The sequence below is a fragment of the Homalodisca vitripennis genome, chromosome 1 (genome assembly GCF_021130785.1).
Source record: "Homalodisca vitripennis isolate AUS2020 chromosome 1, UT_GWSS_2.1, whole genome shotgun sequence".
NCBI lineage: Eukaryota > Metazoa > Arthropoda > Insecta > Hemiptera > Cicadellidae > Homalodisca > Homalodisca vitripennis.
In genome coordinates, this window is record NC_060207.1 from 117,268,623 (window position 1) to 117,296,120 (window position 27,498).

The window sequence follows — 27,498 nt, forward strand, 5'->3', positions numbered from 1 at the left end:
AATTTTTGAAAAGCAGCTATACTGATCCCACTGTATCCTAATTACAAATTTGTATTTTCCATAACATTTAGATCTTAATAGAGGTACTTTTACCTACTTATAATACCTACTTATATTACCTACTTTTAATACTTTTACCACAAGGGATTCATTTTCGAACACTGCACAAAAATGTAGGTTTAAATATTTTCAACTCCCGAGATCTCTTTAACTAAATAAGGACCCATACTACTTCAATAAACAATCAAGTTAACTACTTAGATTTATTCAAAAACTAACTTTTAAAGTCAACACGCCTTAAAAAGTTTGAAGAAATTTAAGAAATGCATACGAGGTCATTAGAAGCTTAGTTATTATTATGTTCATTTCCATATTTTGCCAACAACTTTATTTCCATGTTTTGGCATAAATAGCCCATCCTAAAATACCACAATCTTTTGTCGTAAACTTTATATTGTGTTTGCTATACCATAGATTACGTAATGTTTGAGGAAAACTACTTGCAGTTTTACTTTTTCCGATAAGGTGATTGGTAGCATAACCACTTAGTTACACAACAGGTTATAAAAACTTTAATGTTAGTTGTTAATGAGATGTACTTGTGAGACCCAATGTCTGTGAGGCACCATTACAGAACCTAAATGTAGTTTTGAGAAGTTACATATATTGTATTGAAGTCTCTAAAATAAAACTAGTCTTTCATGACCTCTAATCCAAAGCACAACTATTTGCAGGTTTCAGTCCTCGTTGTTGTAACAAAATAAAACAAGAAAATGTCTTCCCAGACTTCCTCTTCACAGTCTTACGTAAAATAACAAACTAATAAAGTTATAACATGAGAAACAGATAGTAATGTACGCGGACAAAATTAATGATACATACAAACAACACTATTAGTTTGTACTAAATTGAGAACATTAGAGTAATTTTCGTGTGTGAATAAAGTAAAGAAAACATGTCGAGCATTTGCACAAAATAAATTTTAAAAAGATTCGAGGAATGCCTCCAGGAAGTAAAATAACGTGTCTCTATGTAAACTTCGGAATCTCCTCAGAAAAAGAATTTCTTATATTTGGTTTATTACTGTACAATAGAACCTAAACTGAACATTGTTCGAACTCTTACTTGCATCTGGACATATCAAAGCATATCAAGTAGAAGCGAGTTACCTCACTGCCAAATTAACAGTACTAGATCTGAGGAGGACATACCAGCCCGCTTTGACTGGACAATGTAGCGTCCACTGTTTCCAACGTATCTTGGCAAGGACCATATATTGTGGCCATGTGACATCGTTGTATAACTTTCATGATGGACTTTTCATGGGATATTGGCAGTAGACGGCCCAAGACCACCCATCACGAAAAGCTAGTCACTCCGGAAGTTGTGCGTAAGATTTTAGGTTAGATATGACCTTATGCGATTTGAAGTTCTTTGGATTTTGCCTTGAGGGCTAAACAGAGTTAGGAATTTTGTTGAATGTAATGAGTAATGTAGAGGAGTAGTGTCGTTGAGGCATTAGACTATCTACCACAAAATTGGTCACTAATGTAAGGTATCATTCTTCAAATTCATCTACTAAAAATATACCAACAGTGCTGCATTACAGTGCTTACTAATACGACATTCCTAACCTGGCCCAGAGAACTAAGTTGCCGTGCCGCGTTTATTGCGACAAGTAGAACAAAACACGATCACAATTCGCCAAACCGTCTTACAAGGACAAAGTGCAACCGGTTTAAAGAGTCAGTTAGTGCACGGAAACCAGTTGATGTAAAAGCCCGTTGCAGCAGCCAAGGCCACCCGCATGTGTTCTGTCGTTATCACTGCCCTACGGTGGCCTGCTCTTAGTTGTGTAGAGTGCAATGGAGAATCTTGACATTCTTGCAAGAATAACAACTTGTACTTGGACACGTGAGGGAGGGTGTGACATATATTACAATCAGTATGATTCAGTTACTTCTGGGCAACGTATTGGGACAATCTTAGATGTTGCTGGTGAAAGGTTGGCTGGACGTCTGCTCTAAGTCATATTCTTGTTTACTACCAGAGAACTCTGATTTACCAGAACACTCAAGAGTCTCAGGGTCTTTTTTAATACACCACACTAAACCACTTAATCTTTCTCAATGATCGCTCTCTCAGTCATTTGTGAATAGAACCTCTAGAATTTTATTTTGTCACGTGGTTGGCACTGTTCTTTCGTCACCGTCAGTATGGGGCAGAATCGAAAGGCTAACGTATTCCGCACTGATGGCCGGAGGCATTAGTAGATAAGATATGATCCGGAACATTATCCCACCCTCAATCTTGTAAAACAAGGTAAATGATACTTCCGCAGAATATAAAATCTCATTAATAACGATAACGGTATTGTGGTTTCGTATAGGACTTTGAAGATTTGGTATAGGCTAAGAAGTAACATTTACAGTGAGAGTTAAGACACCATAACTATCTAAATTTATGATTCGGGACTATTTTTTCCATTAATTAAAGAAGGCAGTCATACACTGAGAGAAAATTGATCAGGAATACATTGGGGGAAGTGGTCACTTATTTCACCGTTTCCTTCGTTATACGAGGACACAGTGCTTTATTTTTAACTTTAAACTTAAACTATGGGTACTGTCCCTAGCTTAGTCTCCGAAGTCTCTGACTGTAGACTCTATGTATTTTTATAGTTTTGTTAAATAGTCGATGGCAGTAGTTCTCGCTTGTAGTCTACAATTGTGGTCGCCGCCTGAAGTCTCCGATTATAGTCTTCGACTGTCGGTATCAGTTATCATCCTCAGCCGTAGATCCCAGTTTTAGCTTCTGGAGGTATCCTTCATAGCACGCACAACATTCAAGAGAGCCATAGAACCCATGATAAGTGCATCAAACATCATCGTGCTGTATATGCGATAATCTGATTAATAAGATTGTTAATTTGCGTCTTTAATATCAGTGAGCATGACAATGTAACACGTACATTATCATGCAAATGATAGGACTCTTTTGCCTGTGAACTGCCCAGCTTGGTTCTGCTCTCGTATCGTACGAGTGGTAAGACTCGCTCATAGTGACGAGGCTAGGGTTCTTTCTAACAAAAATGTACCACTCCTAACCCAACAAGCCCGAAAGGGTTAGAATATTAAGTGATTAAAACGGGGTCTGCATGACTCTCGGCTGGTAACCTTTAAAACAGCCCTAATGTTTCTTCTTTACAATACATGTTGTTCTTATCTGACGGGTTGTTATATTTACATAAACTGACAGAATAATGAGTGAATGAACACTCCTTGGTTCATAGGTGGGAAGGGCCTGAGAAATATTTTGGAAATGCGCTCATCCAGGACAATGGTTGCTGTTCCCTTGCGTTATTTATCATCACGTCAGACCACAACTACAAATTATATCTGACACATGCTGGCCGGAATTTATCAGTGCCCGAAATATAAAATATGGCTCCGGAGGCCATAAAGACAAAACATTCATGTACATTATAGTAAGATGACTTTGCGTTTTACAGTTTTCGGAATTTTCGAATACATGTATTTATCCGACAAAATTATAAAGACAAATTGAAACATATTAACTAAGTAAAGAAAGTGTGATTAGGTCTTGTAGAACTGTAGCACATCCAATAAGAATCATTAAAACTATTGTTGACTGAAAAAATACTAGTACCTGAACCTTTTTATTGTTCATATTAATGTGACCAAGTTGTATTATATAAAGGACACTATAAGACTACGGTACTACCTAAACGTGTCTTTTTGCGTTGAATGAAGTCTGAGCTAAGCAATTTTTCTACTGTATATGTCGGGAAGCATTTGTCAGGTATAATATGTTGTAGGTAACAATAAAACCCCTGATTTCTACGCTTGTTGATTTTCCCGCCTTCTGAGCTGCAATATTCGTTACACTCTTCAAGGCTGGTGAGAAATGTTTATTTTGTGTAATAAATGTTTAAGACAATGAAATTTTATTTCAAAGTATTGGTTTCATTTTGTATATTTGTAACTAAAAGCAGAATCTAAATTCTTTCAATTATTTTTAGTTATTCAACAGTTGCTTAGTCTATAACAGTAAATTCTCATTTTTTAAATTTCTATAATTACTTAATGATTGAATGTGTAAATGACTGACAGACAAACAGAGATTAAAAATAACGAATGTGTTAGTATCACTGTATGCTATACAGCGTGTTGAAAAACTATGGATTCATCTCAATTTCTTTTAAATTAATACAAACAAAAAATTAGATGTAGTATGAGGTTATAGGATATTTTATTTTTTATTGAAAGTGTTTTTTTCACTACAAGAGACGGCCCATGGAGGATTTCCTAAAATTTACTTATGAAAGGCCATGTTGCGGCACATCCTTTAAACCCTTCTTCTTTCTGAGAAAAAAGTCGTAAATCAATAGGCTACTCAAAAGGGCCACCCTTTAGAAAATGGCAGCTGGTTAAAGTTTGTTGTCAGTGGTGTGTAATACTTGTTACATTAATGACTGCCCTATCAGGAGATTATGTCTCATCACACAGTATATGACTTCTATAATAATGAAATTGGCCACGTAAGCCTATAAACATGTAAATAAATAGAAAATGTAAACTAATATCAAGATAACGCAATGTACATTAATTCCACTCTATAACATAATATGTACATAATGAAAGGCCCATTTAAAAATTGTAACGCAATTTGGTGTTAAGCAAACAAAATAACAAAAGTAGAAAACACATTAATAACATTATTAGCCGATTAGTGTTTTACTTTCCTAATATCTGGTTGGCCGGAATACTGGACACAATAACCACGAGGCGTGGTATCCCCTTCGGTCCATAAATTGTCTCTAATATTTTTTGGAATGCTAATAAACACATTAGGAATACAATAGATTGGCCAAATTGTATAAATTACATGCTCCTATAATCTTCAGCAAAACCGCCCGTATAAATCAAACATACTCCCACTCATTTGTCTCATCATCATAATTTACTGGGTTTGGGAAACAACTCGCCCATAACACACTACACCTAATAATGACAGTAAATCTTTACCTATGCACTAACTATTTTTATAAATATTTTATAACAATAATAAAACAACTAATATGTTCTAATTTGAATAATAGGTTTAAGCTGGTCCATGATTCGAATTTCAAGATGGCCGCCAAAATTCTAAACTAATGAAACAGAAAGAAACTTTTATTTGATGGATTGTCTGTCGTAAACTCTATTACACTTGACTTTTATGTAGATAAGTCTTTGTACTATGTACTATTTCATTATATATGTATATATACTAAATTAGTACATAATATACAGACTTACCTACATAAATATATTCTTTTAAAATAGACTGTTTTAAATGTAAATTTTGGTTATTTTCAAGTTTATTTTTATGTTAGTGAGGTCGGCGAAATGATCTCTAACACAATCAAACTTTGTGGAAATTGCTAAAGGCGTGATCAAGAAACTGATCCTATGTGGATTCTCCTACTTTCAAGAAATTGTAAGCATATTATTCATGTCAAAATGGTTTTTGAGAAATTTAAAAACAATCTAAATGTGAAGAATTTCGTGTTAAATATTTTAACTTCATGGTGCTTCAAGTTGAAAATGTATCTTGCAGCGTCACAACGTAATATCTTACTAAGCATTTGAAGTGATCTTTTGGCATTCTATAAACTATCAAAGCATTGCAAAGGAAAATGAAATCACGATCTGTCTTTCACTAATTATGACTGATAATACACTAAGCCTTTACTTATATCTAAAAACACAATTAGCTGTACCTGAATGTTTAGGCCGAGGTCTAGGCGGGAGAGTGCTGAATCTCTCAGGTCCCAGTGCTGGGGTACACTGGATCCTCTCAGCCTGCCGGAGGATGGCCTCCGCTTCCTTCTCCAACTCTCGGCGGGACAGCCGGCCAGGTCGCTCTCTGCGAACCGGCAGAGGCACCAAGCGACCTTCTCCATCCCCGGCGAGGGCGCTCACCACCCCTTCTCGACCTGAAACAGCCAACAATTTGCATTAACAAATTAGAGACGTTCCTGAAAATTTTCTGAAAGTGCATCTATCTTTGTATAAACTTACAACATTATCCAGAGGCTAGTGGTAGTTGTATGGATCAACGTCCAAAAACTGTCCATATCTTTACATATTATAAGTAAACCGTCTCTATTATGCACAACTGTAGAGTTCGCCTTCAAGATTGGTTTCAGTATCTGACATATTATCTGCAACGTGAACTTCAAAATCGAAAAACGTAGATAATAATTAATGAGAAAAAGGATGACAAGAAGATCGTTGTAACACAAAATATTGATCTAAAACAGCTGCCACAGTAATGATCTAGTGTTCCTCTCGTTACACCTGGAAACACCCTATAGCTTCCTTGGATAACCTCTAATGATTTCTCCCCTACACGTCAGATCGTGCACAACGAAAATTGTTATTAATAACGTCAGTATTGTACTTACGAGACTAGCCAATCTAACCCGATCCACTTACCGTTGGAACATAAACAACACACGTGAATCGTTGTGTCTTGCAGAAATTATGTAGAGCGTACGTATCATAGTCCAGCAAGTACTCTTGTGATACAGCCTCCGCACCTACATATGACGCTTAATGAGACCACCATCTTTCTTTTGTTTCCTTTTGTTTTCTTTTGTATTCTTGATGAGATGCGGTTGACACTAACAATGTCAAACCGAACACAATACTGAGCAAAAATATAAGCAAAGCCGAGTCCACTCAGACTGTAGAGGAGGTTATGTTTTGAGACCCCTGGGATCGAACTGGCCATCGAACTTTGCTCTTCTTTCTTAGCACTTCTGTAAGTACTGTACTCGGTTAATTCATTGTTCTCCGCTTCAATGAAAACAAAATTACAACATAGTATTTATAAAAACTGTTTCATTTATGTATTTACATAAATCACATTTCTCTACACCATATTATGTATTTTATTGAATAAATCCAACGATTTAAGTAATACTTGAAATATTTTAAACCAATGTTAAGGAATCCCAAATTCAAAGTTCGTAGTTTTCTTACTACATTAAGATGATATCTATGATGTAATACGATGGAAACGGAATTGGGCATATATCACGTCCATATTTTTCAGTGTTCATGTTTAAGATGATCAGATGTAAAAGGGGAATTGCGAGTGGCAATTTTATTTTAGTTTTCTTTCAGTCTATGTTTTTATGGTTTTAGGAGCATTTCTGGTTCGAATTAATTATACTTCCGACGCGATATTTGAGTATGCTCTTTTCCCCGATAAACAATATATAGTTATAGCTCTTTTATATACCGGGTGTCCCACGAAGAGGTTTAAACGTTTGATTTTATATTACTTGCCCATTTATGCATCGAACATTTTCAAACTCTACACACTAAATAAGTTTTAAAAATATTCTGTGAAAATTTCAGCTCTTTAGTAATTTTTGAAAGAAAACGGTGGCATTTTGAAAAATTATACTTCAAAACCAGTAAATAAACAGTAATTTTGGTTTTTGTAAAATTATTTAATGATATATTCTAGAGAAATGAAGCATTTTAATCAGAAAATTAGAACATAGCCGATTAAAAAACCTACAATTATTATAGTCCACAATTATTCGAACTGCAACCCATCCACAGCGACACACTGATAACAGCGACAAATGAATCGTAAGCTCGTAAGCTGCGGTATCTGGAGAAGTTCCTCTTCAATTGATTATTTTAATTCCTCATCATTATTGAAGCTACGAGTATAAACTTGTTCCTTTAAGTAACTTCATATAAAGAAATCACACACAGTTAAATCAGGGGATTGGGGTGGCCAATCTAAAAAATCACTTCCACGACTAATCCAACGACCACGAAGGATGTCAATTAGTAATCGCTTGACAGGATTTGCGAAATGAGGAGGAGCACCATCTTGTTGGAAGGTTGCTTGATCCATTTCTGGAACCGTAAAATGAGGCAAGACTTGTTCATTTAAACATGTTCATACCTATTCCCAGTCATTGTACTGTCTGAAATGTCGTAAGATAGCATCCCATTACAACTGACAGCTACCCAAACAGTAATTCCTTTTGATTTGAGTAGAGTCTGTTCAAGAATGTGTGGATTACCGGTGTTGTGATAATTATGCCTATTTACAGCACCATTGCGGTAGAAAGTGGACAGGTCTGAAAAAAACGATTTGAGTATAGGATCTAGCTCACGAAACTCAATAATAAGAGAACAAAATTCCACTCTTCTGTCCGAATCCTCTTCAAGAATATTATGGACTAGGTGACTTTTGTAAAATTTAATTTTGTTTTTCTTAATTATTCTCTGTAGGTACTGAAGACCTTGGAACACCAATTTCAAGTTCAACCTTCCTTAGTGATTTCGGTTTTCCTGGAGAGCGGAGCATTGATGCGCATACTAGTACTTCTCTTTCTTCATTTTGATCATCTAGAGTACTTTTTTAAGACACTTCCAGTTTCTAACAAAAGATTTTTTCACTTAGTTATTGTTGGATTGCTAGGTGGTTCAACTCCTGGGTAGGCAACCTGAAATTGTCTAATTTCTTCTGTAAAGTTGCCAAAAGCAATAACCCACGCACAACACTTCACTTTTTCTTCAACATTAAAAGCCATTTCTCGAACTTCAATATCAGTAAAACTGCAATGGAGGAGGTTAGGTTATGTTTGTGTAGCACAAGCAATATTCTTCAATCAAACAGCTGTTTTCAACAATGAGCGTTTTTGCAACTTGAAAACTGCAACGCAGTAATCAAATCAGGTAATTCAAGAAATTAATTTTTATAGGAGGAAAATGGTAAAGTGTTCAATACGTCACCACTTTGTTTCTACAATTGTGAGGGAGCTTTAATTTTCACAAAATATTTTTACAACCTACTTTATTGATTGTGTACAAACTTAAACGCTTAAATCTCTTCTTGGGACACCTGAAGAGTGTTTTACTTTGATTGAAAGAGTGAATTCAAACAGTATAGTTTTCTAATTCTTATAGAAATAGATACATTTTTTGAAAATTAAAAATTGAAAAATAAAATGAACATTACATATTTCAATGTTTACATTATGACAGTTTTCCATTAGTCCAGGAAAGAGCCCAAAATGTACGCAGTGTAAAATATTAATTGCAAATTTTAATTTTTCAAGGTTTCAAAGTCCATGCTATCACGGAATAAAAATAAACTGAATTCAACGCAAAACATTAATTGTAAACCACTAATGATAATACACAAATGAATATCATAACTAATAAAATATGCAATCAGCTGTTATGTATAATATTTGTAAGTTTCGACGAGACGATGAAATGAACTGTCTTAAGGCGGGTTCAAACTATTTTGTGACCGCCTGGTTGTCTCGATTTTAAAATAAGTTAATGTACGACTTTAACATTTCCTAACTTTATTGCATTTAAATTATATTCGGATTTGGTTCTAAATTTCATTTAGGTTGAAGCAATGTTCGAAATGATTCTGGTTATGTTCATGCGCATGTGCTGACAACGGTTTCTCGGAATTTAGGTGGACAATATCAAACTAATAATTACATAACAACTATTAAAAATATGATTGTATTGCCAATAAATCCTTTAAGAAAACATTTACAGGTATATACATATATAGAACTATAAAGCCTACTATAGTTAAAAAGCGTCTACTTCCGGCTCTCTATGCAACTTCGGGTATAAGAAGTAGAATGAAAAATCCTAACTTCCATCCTTATACAATGGTGCTAAATCTGTTCACTGCACATCAAACAGTTTTAGTGGTAATGTCTGGGTAAACATACGCGAGCATACAAGTCACAAAGACATGAACTTTTTTTGTCAAATTGTCCTAATATACGATTAGTTGAATTCCCTTAAAGGAAATGCCTGCCTACTTTGGGGGCCACTCGGCTCGTTGCCTTTGTCTGTGCCTTCCGTATTCGTTTACGAAGGTGTACATATCTGTAAACATGATACAGTATGTTCTCATGCTTCCCAATCTCTGTTAGCTAAATCATCCTTTTTATTTAGTTCAGCCTAGGAATTATATCAAAATTTATACACCATCAGTGAAAAACGGAAGCGATGTCCAGTCGCATTTAGTGTGTGATGTATTGCTTCGTGTTTCTGTTTGCTATGGTCACGGGCCCACTATTCACGCTGTTTCCTCAAACTGTAGTCACGGAAGCGAATGATTCGTTGAACCATGTTACATCCCGGTCTTTCCAATCTTTTTTTGTTAGCTACTGTAAATATCCTGGCCCACAATGTCAAAAAACCCGATTTAAAGTACATTATATGTACACATTCGCAATTTTGTTCATACGATAAAAGTTTAGAATGGTCCTATTAGTTTATTCTGGAAACTTCTAACTAATTGGTTTGAATTAGTCATTGCTCCTATCTATAGTAAAAATTAGTCAATACTACTTGTCATTACTGTTTACAACACAGTACGATTACTTATATTTATTTATAGTATAGGAGCTAGCAACGTTTTCGAGAGAGAATTTCAGGTCAGCTGAAATTTTGATATGCTGTCTTTCTTGCTCTTTCGGTTGGAGTCCGGGCTATCTGGCTGGCGGTAGTGTTTGCGTTTATTAATGCGCATCTTACCTGCACAGGTAAAAATCCTGGAGCGCTTCGGCAAATGGACAACATGGCGTCAGTCTAAAGTCACATGTTTGTTTTGTGTTTGTGTTATTTGTGATATTTATTTATTAATTTCGCTACAATCGCCAGTGGTAAAATGAAATGTGTTTCTGTAATTAAAAAAAAGCACTTCAAACTGTCTCTCTCCAACCATCTGTCTCATTTATTTCAGTAGGCAGTTCAATGTCACGGTACTTTAATTTATATTTTAAACGTATATTCAAAACTTCCTGGCACTTCTTCAGTTTATCAACCACGAAAAGAATTATTTTATCTTTATGTCCTTTACAGAAACACATTTCATTTTACCACTGGCGATTGTAGCGAAATTAATAAATAAACATCACAAATAACACAAACACAAAACAAACATGTGACTTTAGACTGACGCCATGTTGTCCATTTGCCGAAGCGCTCCAGGATTTTTACCTGTGCAGGTAAGATGCGCATTAATAAACGCAACCACTACCGCCAGCCAGATAGCCCGGACTCCAACCGAAAGAGCAAGAAAGACAGCATATCAAAATTTCAGCTGGCCTGAAATTCTTGTTTTAGAAACGTTGCTAGCTCCCGTACTATTAGGCAAGTAAAAAATGTTTAGACACTGGTGTAGCAAGTTACATTTTGTAACTTGATCAGCTGTTAATAATATTTCCTGTCTTTATAGTAAATAAATTGTCTTTCAATTACTTTTAAGAGTGTTTGTGGCTAGTATTGGGTTGTAAAAATATAACTAGGTTCATTCGTATATCTAAGAAATGTGCATGCCAAATTTTGTCCAATTCCGTACACTACGTTTTGTGTAATTGTGTATCAAACATTCAAACATTTTCACACATTTTGCATTATTTATAATGTTAATAGGAATGATAAGTATGTGAAATAATTCTATGCACAAAATAATTCCAAAAAACAAAAGAGATGCACACAAATGTGCTAATATATTAAAGTCGTATTGGAAGCGCTTCCTCGTTATATACTCTAAGTGCCATTCCACTTGGCATAGTAAACGGTTTTCATGATCTCGTTTAATTCTCTGGCAATGAATACTAAGAGGGCAACATGGTGAAGAGTGCGCGGGGAGGAGGCCTGGGGCTTCTCGACGATTAGCGGCGGCCTCTGCGATTAGGTAGACATTATGCGCGAGCGGACGATTACACGAGGTCTGATTGTATAATAGCGGCTAGAGGCGGTTTGGTGCGGGAGCGGCTGGGCGGCTGCGGCTATCTGCTAGCTCTACTTACCTCTAGATTTATTTGGCGCAAGTGATTTGTTTGGTCCCAGCATGGAGTTAGCTGTTGGTATTTCCAACCAAATCAGTTGGCGGGGGTGTACTGAAACGAAGACAGGTAAACGGTCTATAGAGTAAAATAGTAGCTAATAGAAGTAATTACTGCAGGATTGGCAGCCTGTTTCTAACTGTTTCTACCTCTCAATCTTTTAGATACGAGTGATTTGTTTGGTCCCAGCATGGAGTTAGCTGTTGGTATTTCCAACCAAATCAGTTGGCGGGGGTGTACTGAAACGAAGACAGGTAAACGGTCTATAGAGTAAAATAGTAGCTAATAGAAGTAATTACTGCAGGATTGGCAGCCTGTTTCTAACTGTTTCTACCTCTCAATCTTTTAGTTACGAGTGATTTGTTTGGTCCCAGCATGGAGTTAGCTGTTGGTATTTCCAACCAAATCAGTTGGCGGGGGTATACTGAAACGAAGACAGGTAAACGGTCTATAGAGTAAAATAGTAGCTAATAGAAGTAATTACTGCAGGATTGGCAGCCTGTTTCTAACTGTTTCTACCTCTCAATCTTTTAGATACGAGTGATTTGTTTAGATTACGACGGAATTCAAGATTTCAAAGTACGAAATATAAACTGCCTGGAGTGGTAACTACAAGAGTGGCTAATCATTATTCAATATTAGTATAATTATATATCTTTCGGTGATAGTTTTTTAATACTTTTGGAAAAAAATTATTTTCAGCCTTTTTCCTTTTCGTCATAAAGCCTAGAATAAGAAAAATAAATGTGATTTATCAACAAATGTAATATTTTTAGCTAACCACAGTATTTAAACGTTCATTTGTTAATTAAACTTTTCTACTATTTGGCAACCTGAATAAAATAATCAGAAGCTTTAACGTAATTTCGTAACTTTAATATACGTTTAAATTTTAGATTACCTATAGAAAACTGAACATTTTCAATATAAAAACTGAATTTACTTCAAAGCTGAATATACTCTTACCATTATGTAAAAACATAACTATCATAATATATTTCTCGCGTAAGACTACAGAACTATTATTTGCCAATGCAATGTTAGTATTTTTGTATTTTCTCATTTATACTGTATATCTATTGAATTCACTCTATGTTGTGATCCATGTGACTCGTCAGTTCTCTGTATATGTATCCCTGTGACTCCTCAGTTCTCTGTATATGTATCCCTGTGACTCGTCAATTCTCTGTATATGTATCCCTGTGACGCTTCAGTTCTCTGTATATGTATCCCTGTGACTCCTTAGTTCTCTGTATATGTATCCCTTTGACTCGTCAGTTCTCTGCATATGTATCCCTGTGACTCCTCAGTTCCCTGTATATGTATCCCCGTGACGCTTCAGTTCTCTGTATATGTATCCCTGTGACGCTTCAGTTCTCTGTATATGTATTCCTGTGACGCTTCAATTCTCTGTATATGTATCCCTGTGACTCCTCAGTTCTCTGTATATATCACTTTGTTTAGTTTATGTTGGTATCACTGTGTCTCCTGTAACTGAGGGATCTCCACTTCCCTCGCCACTCTCGCCTTGAACCCCGCTCGCCCTACCGTCACCACATGGACGTCTCGGCCCTCGCCTTCCCTTATAGGGAATGCAGTCTGACCTCGCCGACTTTCTGTGTTATAGCACTTAGTCGAGGTTCCTGTAGGGGTCAGTAGGAGTCTACTTCCGAGGTTATTGATTACTTGGATGTAATTAATCAAGTGTACTTAAATGTTAATATTTTATAATATACACTGAACAACGTTTTTTCAACAGTGTTAGTGAGCTAAACCAGGGAACTTATTGAAGGTGACAAACACTAATAAAAGGGGGAAAATCTGACATTACCAAAATCCACTGTATTTGGTAAATTATATGTTAGCCTAAACTTATATGAACAACTCAGTTGATTAAAACAGGTGTTGTATTAAAGAAATGAAATAATAGCAGAGGTGTTGTATACAAAAATATGAAATAATAGGATCATTTAACTTTTCAAAATATCAACATATTTAACAGAAAACAAACTTCTAAACATGTGTTTTCCAGTACTAAAAAGTTAGGTTAGAAGATGAATGCAAATCTTCCTCCCCGCGGGTTTATACACGTTTCAGGACAAACAATGAACGTTGCTGCGTTATAATATTAAAGCAATAGAGAGATTGTAAAGTATACAAACCGAACAAATTGTATTAACAATCCACGGTTTACGCATTGAACTGTAGACCGTACATTAATGTTGTGTGCATAACAAACAGCATGATAAGCTATTTGTAACTCAATGATCTGAACGTCATTTTTCCATTGTAAATGTGGTGTTGACACATGATTTCAGCCCATGCTTTGTTTCTAATAAAAACGGGGGTTTCGTTAAAATTATTAGTTTCTCAAAATGGAAATTTTAGAATTATTAGGAATAACCTTTTTGCATATTGGATTGTAAATGGTTTGGAGGCAATAATCAAATACATGTAATAACATCATTAAACATTGAATATGGAGGTTAAGTGTATCGTTCGCAATATCGGGATCGTCCAACGATACGCCAGCCATGTAATAAAACAGTCACGCCTCCTGAGGAGCTTGTGGGATTACAAGGCGGAGAGCCAACAGTAGATTTTATGTATAAACATTGAATATGGAGGTTAAGTGCATCGTTCGCAATATCGGGATCGTCCTACGATACGCCAGCCATGTAATAAAACAGTCACGCCTCCTGAGGAGCTTGTGGGATTACAAGGCGGAGAGCCAACAGTAGATTTCTGTATAAACATTGAATATGGAGGTTAAGTGCATCGTTCGCAATATCGGGATCGTCCTACGATACGCCAGCCATGTAATAAAACAGTCACGCCTCCTGAGGAGCTTGTGGGATTACAAGGCGGAGAGCCAACAGTAGATTTCTGTATAAACATTGAATATGGAGGTTAAGTGCATCGTTCGCAATATCGGGATCGTCCTACGATACGCCAGCCATGTAATAAAACAGTCACGCCTCCTGAGGAGCTTGTGGGATTACAAGGCGGAGAGCCAACAGTAGATTTCTGTATAAACATTGCACTTGATCGTGTACTAAGATAATACTCGTATAACTTGAGTAATAGAGAGGTTCGTGATAGAATCAACGGTGATTCATTATGTCCTATTTTATTTTATACCTCTCTATCATTATACTATTGTACTGGATATCCCGGCAGCCCCCAACAATTTAGAGGAAAGTACCTTATCCAAAATCAAGCTGTACCGTTGTTAGGTGTTTTGTTGTAATAACACCTTCTATGTATGGAAAATAAACATTTGGTTTCGTAAATTTTATTGTTTCGCCTAAGTAAAATGTTCTCTATTAAGAAGATTTTATCGGTTTTAATTGCTTAAAGGTTTACACGTTAAGATTCCCTGAAGACAGGACAATATACAAATTTGTTGATGTTTCCACAAGGTAGTGTTTAATCTTCGCCAACTCAATAACTTATAATAGATGAATATAAAACTACGGATTTTTTTATAATGTATATGAATAATTATCTAAGAGCGTGGCAAATGTTAAATACAATATAGATTAAAGAAATGGCATTTTTAAAATCAAATGCAACTAATATTATAATTCAATATTTTTAAAGATGTATATTAAATTAAACATTAATGTAAATGTAGTGTATGATTACATATTTGATTACGTTTCTGTGATGAACAAGTAACCATTCTAAATAGCAGACTTCAAGAATTTCATCCTGTTAACAATTTCTCGACAGGACGAAGTTAAATACAAATTCAATATAAAAATAACGTAGAACAATCTTACATTAGAATATGAAAATGCATCAAAATGAAAATCGATGAACAATATCAGAATCAACAACGATAAAATACGTATTTAATAAAATAATTAACAATAAAAATCCTTGAATCATAATACAATATCCTTCAATCAGTGTGATGTATTGCCAAATTAAACATACACTCAACACATAGAAGTCTTAAAGCGTAATCCTACGTTTGACCATAGGAACACTCCTTTACTAGATATAGCGTAACACGTTTTTCGGATACCAATAATAAAACTCAATAAGGTATCTAACTATGTTTGGATTGTTTTTACTTTAACATATATTGTACACTAAAATCAGACGTGTTAGAAAAAATTGATTAAGTGACTTTTAAAACAAACATCATCATATTGAAAACGTTATACCTTTAAAATATAAGACATAAAAACCTCTTCACTCTGAATCTTACACTATTTTCAATGGAGAGGGGATGAACTTGCCCAACCATACACTACCCCAGACTCGTAAGTGCTAGTGGAATTAGAGACTTTAGAGTCCAAAATATCTAGTTAGACCAATTTCAAAATAATCTACGAGCTCGAATTACAATATATATATACTTTATACAAGTACTTTTTAGTAAACTAATACCTTCACTGCGACACGAGTCATGTACCGACTTTAGAAGAGCCAGGATAGTATTAATGTGCGTCAATGTGTAGTAAAACGAGTAGTAAAAGGGCAAACAAAATTATTTTTTTGTGACACTTCTTAGTCAAACATGTATTAATTCTTCTTTTGAAGGATAAAAGGCTGCTAATAAAGAAGACAGGATGGGGCTCGAATCCTCAGCCAGGATAGTATTAATGTGCGTCCACTGCAGTCAATGTGTGCACGCACATTAGATGATACGCACATTAGACTCACTCGTTGTAAAACGAGTAGTAAAAGGACAAACAAAATTATTTTTTTGTGACACTTCTTAGTCAAACATGTATTACTTCTTCTTTTGAAGGATAAAAGGCTGCTAATAAAGAAGACACGAGGGAGCTCGAATCCTCGGGCAGTTGACCAGTAAAGCAGAGGCAGCCAAGGGTACCGTAGCCAGTAAATGTCACCTGATATCGATGTCCAGAACTGGTTCTGAGACTCACTGGAGCCTGGAGTCACTCGCTGGACAGGCCGCGTCCGGGATAATATCAATATTTATAGTGTCAACTCCAACCGACCGGCCACGTGGTGTATATTGCTTTACTCTTTTTATGTAATGACTCACTCGCTTTATAATGAGCAAGACCTCTACGTTGTTTATTCCTGTGATACACTTTTATAACTTTTCTTGTAAATATAGGACCATAAGTGCCTCCTTGCCGAGGTGCAGGTGTTCCATTAAAGCCCTCAACAATTGTTGTATCGCTCAGTCGAAAAACAATCAGCCGAGAAGGTAATTTTACTTCGCACTAAATTTGTTTCAAATTCTGGGGAATGCACCGCAACTTCTATAATAACAATGAACTATGTTATCACCGTTATCGACGATTATAACCGTTAACTAAGGTGATTGACTAAGTCCATTAAGTTCAACAGTAAGACAATAATGTCATCCAATAAAATTTGCAACACCCATAAGTAATAAATAACAAAAATAGTGTCAGATAAATATTGTATTTTATCTATAGTACAAGTATTACTAAGATGGAAATTAAACTATTATTCATCCACACCCTTCTGAATACAATAGTGTGAATCTGCATAGTCGTAAAAATTGAGATCGAAGCCATTGTTGGCAGCCAGTTGTCACAACTTGGCATGATCGTGAAGACGAATCTTCATAAAACCAACAACACTTTTTAATTATTCCATTGAGTAGGCACAATGATTCTCTCTCTTATGAATACACAATCGACTGACAGTGACAATCTGCAAGTGGCGGACAGTGGATGTTGGACCGAACAATGGTCGACCTCGTGACAAGACAACACGACGCGACGCACGAAATTTGCACTGCTGATTTTAGCAGGACAAAACCAACTTTGTTAAATTTATGATTCATGATAAAAAAAATATTGTATTTAGGTAAGTTGTAACATAAGATGCCTTTAATTTAATTGAAACCAAACAATCAACAGATCAAGGTCATAAGTTATACTTTGCATCTGTAAGTGGCACATCCTTTATACATTATGGTTCTTCACCACACCTTTCTACATTATACACGATTTTATAAAGTGATCATCATGGAATGTAATAAAATCTGATAAGGTATAGAGACAATAAAATTTTTTGTATTGTACAATATTTTAATGTTAAATATTCTTGTCTAATTTTCAAATTAATTTTTTGCTTGTACATTTCAAAATTTCAATATACAGTGTAATTTATAGTTAAAAAATAATACAATATATAAAAATAATTTAATTCTTTAACTACATTTAATAATGACTGAGTGTATTCCAAAACTATTGTCCATATCACATTTTGTTAAACCGGTTGTCGTTTTAAATTTGTGTAAAATCTATTAAAACCTATAGACAAACTGTGGAATTAAAAAACAAAAAAAGAAGTGTTCTTATAATGCAAAATTTAATTCTAAAACCTACATTAACAGTTTAACTGCGGCAGAAGCCTTAAGGCGCTGAGGCGAGGTTAGGAATAGTTAATCTCCTTTAGTGTACACTAGCACTGGAGATATTAACTTCACATTTTTATATTTTAATTCAATATTTTGTAACACATTTTACGTAAATTTACTTAATTTATTGAGAAATTAGCATTGAAATAACATTGTGTATATTGCATTAGTTACATCTCAGGTAAAACGCATTAGAAATATTGATAACAACGGTAAAATGTAATAAAAACGTTAAGAGTAAATTTCTTATGCTTATTATGGTATTTACTTGCTTAAAAAGGTTTTGTCTGCTGTTTTTGACTTTAGTATTTAGTACGCAAAAACAATTTATAGACTAATAGGTTAATTTTAGGTTCTGATTTATTGAATGTTGTATATATTTGATGGGTTGAAAATAACGTAATATTGAATTTTTCTGATAGAGTGATAGAGTAAAAGTTTTAATTTTAAATGAATATTTCCATCTGCATTACATATTACTATTTTCATTATTTTTTAGATATGCCTATAATAATCCTATATTAAATTATAATAGGGTGAAGTTCCAACCTTAACCAGTCAAATTCAACCCCACACATGGAGCCAGTGGGTTTTTGCAATATTGGTGTGGAATATTGTAATCAGTTCCATTATTCTTGAAATTGTAAACGTGATATTAGTTCTCCAAAAATTTATTAATTACTGTATGGAAAATATATATATTCTTATTTTTTGTCAAGGAAAGTTGTTAAGAACTTGTAAAGCTATATTTTTTCAAACTTTAGTCTAGGAAATTAAAGTAAAAATATAAAAAAATAACTAGTAAGATTTGTTTAGGAAACTAATCTACGAAAAACTGATTTGCAATGTTCACAAAACATCGAGAAATTGAACGTTAAACTCTAACACGAGGGTATCATCGTTTGGTTTGAAACAATAATATTTCCTGCATTCAGTAATATTTCCAACCCTATTTCAATGTTCTAGTTTACAGTATCCTTGTTTCTTATTTCTTTTAACATAAGTATCTAATTGCATGAAGTGTTGTTGGATAGTCGGTGTAACTCAATATAAAATTACTTCTACCTCAGCCACAAGTCAATAACACAGCCTTCTGTCAATAATCAACATGTGGTGGCCTCGTTAATTTTTGTATGTTGAAATGTAATTTTGTACTTTCAATTGTTTGCATTTTTAATAATGCTTATAATCTCAGTTAACAAATTAACCAGTACGAGTAATTTAAAGAACTAACTAAACAAATTGGATACTTATCATCATACAATTAAAATAAATTTTTAACAAATGAGTATGATTATTAAATCTAGGTACTATCATAAATATTTTTAGTAGTTGATTTAATATACTAAGACTGGAGACTTGAATGCACCGTTTTGATGGTGTTTGTCTACTTGTGGTAAAGTGGGCATCGAGGTAGGTACTACCCTTCTTAAATAGGTCCTAGGTAGGCTATATATATAAAGTTTCGAAATTTTTAAAATTTATGTAATATTGGTAAGAAAGAGATAATCTCCGGTAACAACGTTGATTCTGATGTCAGTGGGTGGCAACAAATGTTGCATGTGTAGGTTGCTTTACTCTCATTACTGGGCAAGAGGAATTACAAATGTAATTTATCAGAAATGTAAAAGCTCACCGCCTATAAGTACGCATATAAATAACAATTTAATTTCATATTATAAAAACTTCTATAGTAACACAAGTTCTATTATTTAAAAGTCATCCAGATAAAAAAACCTCTTTGCAAAAGAACAATTTAAAATGTGAATATGCTATTAATTGCGATCTGTAACAAAGTTCGGTCTGATCTGGGACAGCTGCGGTGGCCTCCATGTGTAGCCTCCATTGACACACCCTCACTGTCAAAATTTACACCCCCAATTTGGTATCATACCTAAGTTTTCAATCAATGCTTTCCATTTGCTTAAGAACACTAAACGAAATCTATATTTAGTTTTCAATTGAAATCGTTGGTTTTACTATTGTGATCTTTCAACACTTAAGTAAAATAAACTACTTTACATATTTGCAAACTTTTAAATAAATTTCTTACTTTGCGTACTTTGCAAACTTTTTACGAATTTCATTAAAATAGTTGAAAAGCACTTAAGCTCTCAAACTTAAACGTCTGCACAAAGTTGACGCTTTCTCAAAATAGTTTGGGTGTTTTTTGTCAGTTTTGTGTGCCAGAGGATAGAAACAGTTTTCGCAAAAAAAAACTATAGAAATATATATAAATTACTCCCTAAAAGATGTATACATTTTGATGTATTTGTTTCAGTTACTTATGAGGAATGTTAGAAGGTCCAAAAATCTTACCATACATATTTTATAACTCTTCATTAATGTTCGTTATTAGTAGTAAAATAGTTAAAGGCCATTGTAACAGAACTTTGAAAAATCTAGATCTTTCGCAATTACGAAAACCATACGCTTTTCTTTGATTGTGTTGGTATATACAGTGCTCAATTGAAATGTCAATACATTTGATTTGTTTGGAACCTAACCTAGCGAGTGTTTTGGGGTGGTTACAAAACCTACAGACACATAATGATTGCATAGCCTACAGTGCGTGGTTGCGTACATACCCACTTATCTATAGCTGGAAAACATGTTTGTTTACAGAAGCTATACTAATAATCCGGTCATGGCTAAACAATAGCCGTGAGCCACTACATTGTGCTGTTGTTACAGAAGAGAAATATGTTTACACCACCAAGTAAAAAACGGTCCCAAGTCTACTGACTATACTATAATTTATTTGCGACATTAAAGAATAGTTATATAAAAAGCACAAGTTAATTTTATATATAAAATATTGTCCGTTATATAAAATGCATAATAGTAAGAGTAATATTACAATAGTCAGAAGCCAGCCTACTAACATTTGAATTAGGGGAAGTGCGCCTAAAATGCACCTCTGGTGTTTTGGCAAAATGAATAGACATACAGCGCTCCACGAGGGACCAAGGTGAAGCTCTAACAGTAAAAAAGTCATGCCACTCACTTGGGTTAATGAGGGAGTTGATTGCCGTTCGTATAAACAACTTTCGTTTATTTCACAGTGCGCGTGTTATTTTTGGTGATTTTGACTTTATGGTACCATGATCCTGTGAAGGGTGAATAAAATTCTTATTATATCACTATATAGTAGGCAATCTTAGCTTTTAAATGAAACGTAGTTCGATTTAAAATATGCAACCTAACCTCAAACACGAAGTAGTTAGTTTCAATATGGCGATTTGCCTAAAATGCACCGCACCGGTTTCCCTAAATTGCACCACTTTTTTTACTGGTGCAATTTAGGCTAATATGATATTGTTCATTTCAGATGGCGAATAAAGGTAGAAAATACAGTATATGGAAGGAAGAGGGTATGGAAAGGGTGATTGCGTCATCAAGAACGGTGATATGGGCATTAATGCAGTTGGTCGGGTGTACGGGGTGCCGGAAAAAACATTAAAACGTCGCCTCGCCGGAACAAATACCTATGCAACTGATTCTAAACAGGTGTTCGGTCGTCCCCAAAGACTAGCCAGCTGAGTTGGAAAATGAATTGGTACAGCACGTATTAGATTTAGAGAAAATGTTTCTTGGAGTTACCCGAGATTTGAAGAAGTTTGCGTTTTCAACTAGCTGAGGCTAATGGTCTACCGCATAGATTCAATATGGAAACCAAAATGGCAGGGGATAAATGGTATTATTCTTTTATTTCAAGGCATCCACAGTTGTCTTTACGAAAACCGGAGGCAACATTAATGGCTAGGGCCAGTGGGTTTATAAAGGAGAAAACGGATATTTTCTACGATACCCTGACAAAAATAGTTGATGTAAACAAGCTGCAAGCCTCTGACATTTTCAATGTCGACGAGACTGCCCTTTCAACCGTCCAGAGGCCACGTATAGTTTTGGCTAAAAAAGGCAAACATCAAGTGGGTTCAATGACTAGTGCAGAAAGGGGTACCCTGACAACTGGGATAATTTGTATGAGTGCAGCTGGTTTTTGTACCACCAATGCTTGTTTTCAAAGGTTTGAGATTCAAATCCGAATGGAAAATAGGAGCTCCTCCTGGGACCATGTTTGACATGACTGAGAGTAGTTGGAGCAATGCTGAGGTATTTTTGAACTGGTTGAAAACCTTTGTGTCTTTTATCAAACCTAGTAAAGATAAAAAAATGTTTCATTATACTAGATGGCCATACGTCACATACAAAAAATCTGGAGGTTATAGAATATGCCAGAGGTCATGGGGTCATCTTGTTATCCCTACCTTCACACACAAGTCATAAGTTGTAAAGATATGGTATAATAAGAAAACGCAAAATGAAATCCAGTTATTTGAGTTTAAAAGTTATGTTGATTTCATTGTATAACATAGTAAAAGTTTTCTTTTCATGTCCATGATTCATAATAAATGGTTTTTTATGACATCTCGTGGTTTTATTCTTCCAAAACATGATTTTAAAAGCTGTGCAATTTAGGCATATTGGAGGTGCATTTTAGGCACATAAAGTGCAATTTAGGAAAAACTTTTTTTGTTTAATTTAGCTCGCAATTTTGTTAAATGGCTACTTATTCCAAAAATAGCCATTAAATCTTCTTTGTATAGCCCTTAATAATAACACTGAAAAAACAAAATATTCAAAAAAATTTTGTTTCCTGAAATATACATGAAAGCGCTTAAGGGGTGCGATATAGGCGCACTTGCCCTACTGTAAAACATAATGGTTAAAAGTAAGTCTGCCAATATTCGAAGGATATTAGCGTAATGGTCATAAAAATATTTTGGAGAAAGAGTTCGCAAATCGACTTGAAGCTCTGTCGGTATGTTTCAGTGATCAACGTTTCAGCGATTGTAGCTTAAAAATATTCCAATAAATATTACATGTAATTGTCACACACCGACCCAACTATACTATAGGAATGTTACTCGTTACGGGAAGAATCCTACCTAATTTTATTTACGAAGTACTACTCGCCAATATTCACAAAAATATTGTCCGCTAATAAATTGTCAAGGATCCAAAATGACTTTATATCATTAATAGTATGAGCCATCAAACATACAGGTCACTTGCCCTACTGTAAAACATAATGGTTAAAAGTAAGTCTGCCAATATTCGAAGGATATTAGCGTAATGGTCAAGTTCGCGAATCGACTTGAAGCTCTGTCGGTATGTTTCAGTGATCAACGTTTCAGCGATTGTAGCTTAAAAATATTCCAATAAATATTACATGTAATTGTCACACACCGACCCAACTATACTATAGGAATGTTACTCGTTACGAGAAGAATCCTACCTAATTTTATTTACGAAGTACTACTCGTAATTATCATAACTCTAACTACCAATATTCACAAAAATATTGTCCGCTAATAAATTGTCAAGGCCCAATCATTATTTCAAACCCTTTCGATTAATCCAAAATGACTTTATATCATTAATAGTATGAGCCATCAAACATACAGGTCACTAACTGGTCATCTCGCACTCACCGATCCGTTTGACGTGGACGTCACGGTTGAAGGAGACTCTTGGCTTGTGGGAGGCATCGGACCTCTGGGAGTCAGATCTGGTGACGTCGGGCATCTCACACGCGAACACACGCACACTACACTGGACTGCGCCTCGCCACCGACCTACACAACGCCTGTCGGGCCGGCATCTGGAATACACAAGAAAGAAACATTAATACAAAACAGAAACACTAGAAAATAATACCTTACGGCTACTCATCATAATGAAGAAATGATAAACGACATAAATATCTGGTGTGTTATGACAATTATTACTAGTAAATGTCTAAACTTTTCAAAACATACATCTTTATCAAGATAAATATCAGTTTGTTCAGTATGATTGCATAGATACAAATATACATTTACACGAATGCATTTTATTCGATTCTTAAAATAAATTAAAAACATTATAAATACAAACAAAATACAAGTATACAGTATAACACATTGTGAATACGTCTTCATGATGATTTACAAGTTTTTATATACAGTGTTATTAGGATTCCTATGATTCAGGCTTATATACGAATAAGGGCTTATATTCAAATATATGAACAAGAGAATTAATTGACATTTATTACAATTTAATTTAGTATATAAGACTTATTTAACCGTATACCCTAATGGTATATGGTTAAATTCAATTTTAATCTAAAATAAATCCTTGGTAATATTATTTAATTATGTCTTTTTCACCTTTTTAATCTTCATATCTTAATATGAATGCGTCATTTATATGAAAGATAACCAACAAACAAAATTATAACACTGTTTGGAAATATTATGACCATTTATAACAATATAGACAAACCTTAGTAACATTGACACTTACACGGGACCTGTTCTAGTTGTAAAACATCTACTAATCATGCGAGTATCATATTACAATCATCTAAGAATTAAAATTTTAAACCCTCTGTGTGTAGGCCCTATCATTCCATTTACAAACCATGGGAATGGTAATTTGAAGTAGAATGTTAGTATTTATTCGTTGATGTAACTGAAGCCCTTTACCCAGTTTAGTTAGACTTTTTTTGTGTATATTTTGTGTTCAACCTATCCATAAAGAATAACTGCCGAACGAATCAAGAACTTGAAATTTCACTGAAACCTCTCTTTCCGCACTAGGACATCAACACAGTTGTGTAATTGTAGCTTTTTGTAAGGAGAGGCCAATCCTTTTTACCATTTTTCTGACCGCTGTCATGGGTCTCTGGCCCGTGCGAGGATCTTATCAAACAGAATAAAGAGAAGAGTCAGTACAGTTGACAGTACAGATTTGAATTGCTTCGGTTACAAAATGATTGGAATTATAATACAAATACAATACAGAATCTACCCTATCACTAATTCATATCTAAAGACTGACTCCTTAGACTACGCAGCCAACGGCATCCCATCCACGGGGTGGAAGTTTCCCCTGAAAAGTGGATGAAATACATTAAAAATAATAACATTAATTTCTTATTTTTGTCTATTTCATTGTCAATAATTGTATACTAAGTTAATTAAAATACATATTTCGAAAAGTTTCTTTTAATAAATTACTGTTTGATACCTATTTTGCAAAATATTACTAAAAACGCCATAATTGAGATAAATTTGTATTGGTCGCGCAGGTGTTCGTCCACAATTTCAATTTAAGATTTCTTCAGTAACCAAAACTGTAATAATACAAAAATTAATGTAGAATTTGTTTCTTAATATTGAATTTAATTATTTTAGTATTTTTCGCTACAAATCTGAAATGTTACGTAATAATAATGTGATGTAGTTTATAATTATTTTGATAGTAAATAATAAATAAAATTGTTAAACAATAACACAACCCTTGTAAAAAATAGTTATTGAAAATGTGTTGAAGATATTTAAAAAGATATTAAGAAAAAGGACGCACATATAGAACCACTTTAGTGTCAATGTTCAGAAGGATATTAAAAGAGCCGTGGTGATATTTCCCAGGGAAGGTGACCATGATTATAGACCTTTCCACTCTAATCGACATTGTTGATCTTGTGTCATTGTTGGACATGGAAAATAATGAGTACCAGTGGGCTTGTTGGAGGAATTCGAAAATATTATTTGGAATCTCATCTGCTTACAATAATTCATACACTCATTGTCAATAAATCCTTAAGTTTTGATCTTGTTCTCAAACGTGTTAAATTTACGTTGAAATGTCTTACAAAATCTTAAGTTTCTCTATACCCATAAACAGGAATAGCCCACAAATAATTTGTTTCAATTGGCCGGATGTAACAGCATGGTTATGGAAATATCCCGGAGACGACTGTGCACCGGAAATAATTTCCTTACCGTGTTGACGTCCAAATGGGCTTCAGGGTGAGTCAGCCGAGGTAGTTGTCATTGAAACGATATCCTCTCCTTTTAGAGACTACAACGGTCGGTAAAACAGAAGCCGCGGACCTTGCCGATAAGATCCAATCTCTTCTTTGATCTCTTTCTCCTTCTGAGTACCTTGACATCTAAGCTCCGCCATTAAATGCAGTCTTTGCTAATTGGCAAGTTCCATAATCTTTTTACGCTCTCCTTATTATAACGATGGACACAAGAACTATTAGTTGTTGAAGACCTAGAGTGCTAATCTGCACAATGTTTGACATTTTCTTGCCTGCACTTTGTGTGGTAATAGTTTTCAGTGCGTGCCAATTTGCAGGCCTCAAAAGTGGATACGCCGATATTATCGTTAGGCACACAATCACGTCTTGCCCGACACAATAAGGATCCCCCAATCCGACCCGGTTTGGCGACCCTTGCGACCTTCAAAATGGCAGCACAAACGTCATTATGTAAATAACGCAATTATAGACGGTGAAAAGCAAACTGTCGATCGTAAGATAACTCCGAGTCCGGCTCCAGGTGCGATAATGGCTCTGGTCTGATGTCCTGCTGTGTCCTCGAGTACATCCGCGTGGGGCAAAGCCCCCTCCGACGCCACCTCCACAGCTAAGTTAAAGCGATTTACCTGATCGTACTATGGTATGAAGATCAATGGTCTGTACTCTCCCATATTGTTGAGGACATAATTGTTTCTTTTCTCCGGAAATAATTATGGGACAAGCTTTAAAATTAATTTTTTTCTGAGAATGATTAAGCAACATTGAAAAATAAGATGTATTTACATAGTTACATTTTGAATTCAATTTATTTTCTTTTATATCCAGTTTATTTGATGCCTGATAAATTAACAAGACAGTCATTCTTCCCGTAACAGGCGAGCATACTGCCTGAATCTTTGTGGCATGGCTAGTAGTAAAAATGTTATAAGTCCACCTGAATCGAATTGGATGATTTTGTGTCGGCACACTTCTTACAGTAAAAAATATACCTTAGAATTGTATTGTAAGATACATGATGTCCAGAATTCCGAAGGAGGGACGGAACATATGAATTATTTCGAAAAGTTTTATTAAGTGATAACATATTATGTGATAACATGTTCTCATCAATTTTTAATTATACACAGCTTGACCTATACTTACGTTCTTCATGTACGAGACTAAGCCACTGAGGTACGATAAGACCGTAAAACAATTTTCTATTATAAAGATGTACATTTGAATACCTAGCTATTTTTTTTCTGTTATATGCCTGTAGACAGACGATTTTTCGGCCATCTAACTTCATAATTTTATTTACAT

The 27,498-nt window shown here is 34.8% G+C and overlaps 1 protein-coding gene across 1 annotated transcript in view; it reads right to left on the minus strand.

Annotated features, from left to right (window-relative positions):
* The window catches only part of LOC124370176 (trichohyalin), a 109,241-nt gene that overhangs the window by 47,817 nt on the left and 33,926 nt on the right, over positions 1-27,498 (minus strand). Inside the window, exons 2-3 of the mRNA XM_046828470.1 lie at positions 23,813-23,982; positions 5,786-6,001 (exon numbers count right to left, since the gene is read on the minus strand). Of these exons, the coding sequence (XP_046684426.1) occupies positions 5,786-6,001; positions 23,813-23,906 (310 nt within the window). The 5' untranslated portion in view covers positions 23,907-23,982. The remainder of the gene's footprint in view (positions 1-5,785; positions 6,002-23,812; positions 23,983-27,498) is intronic.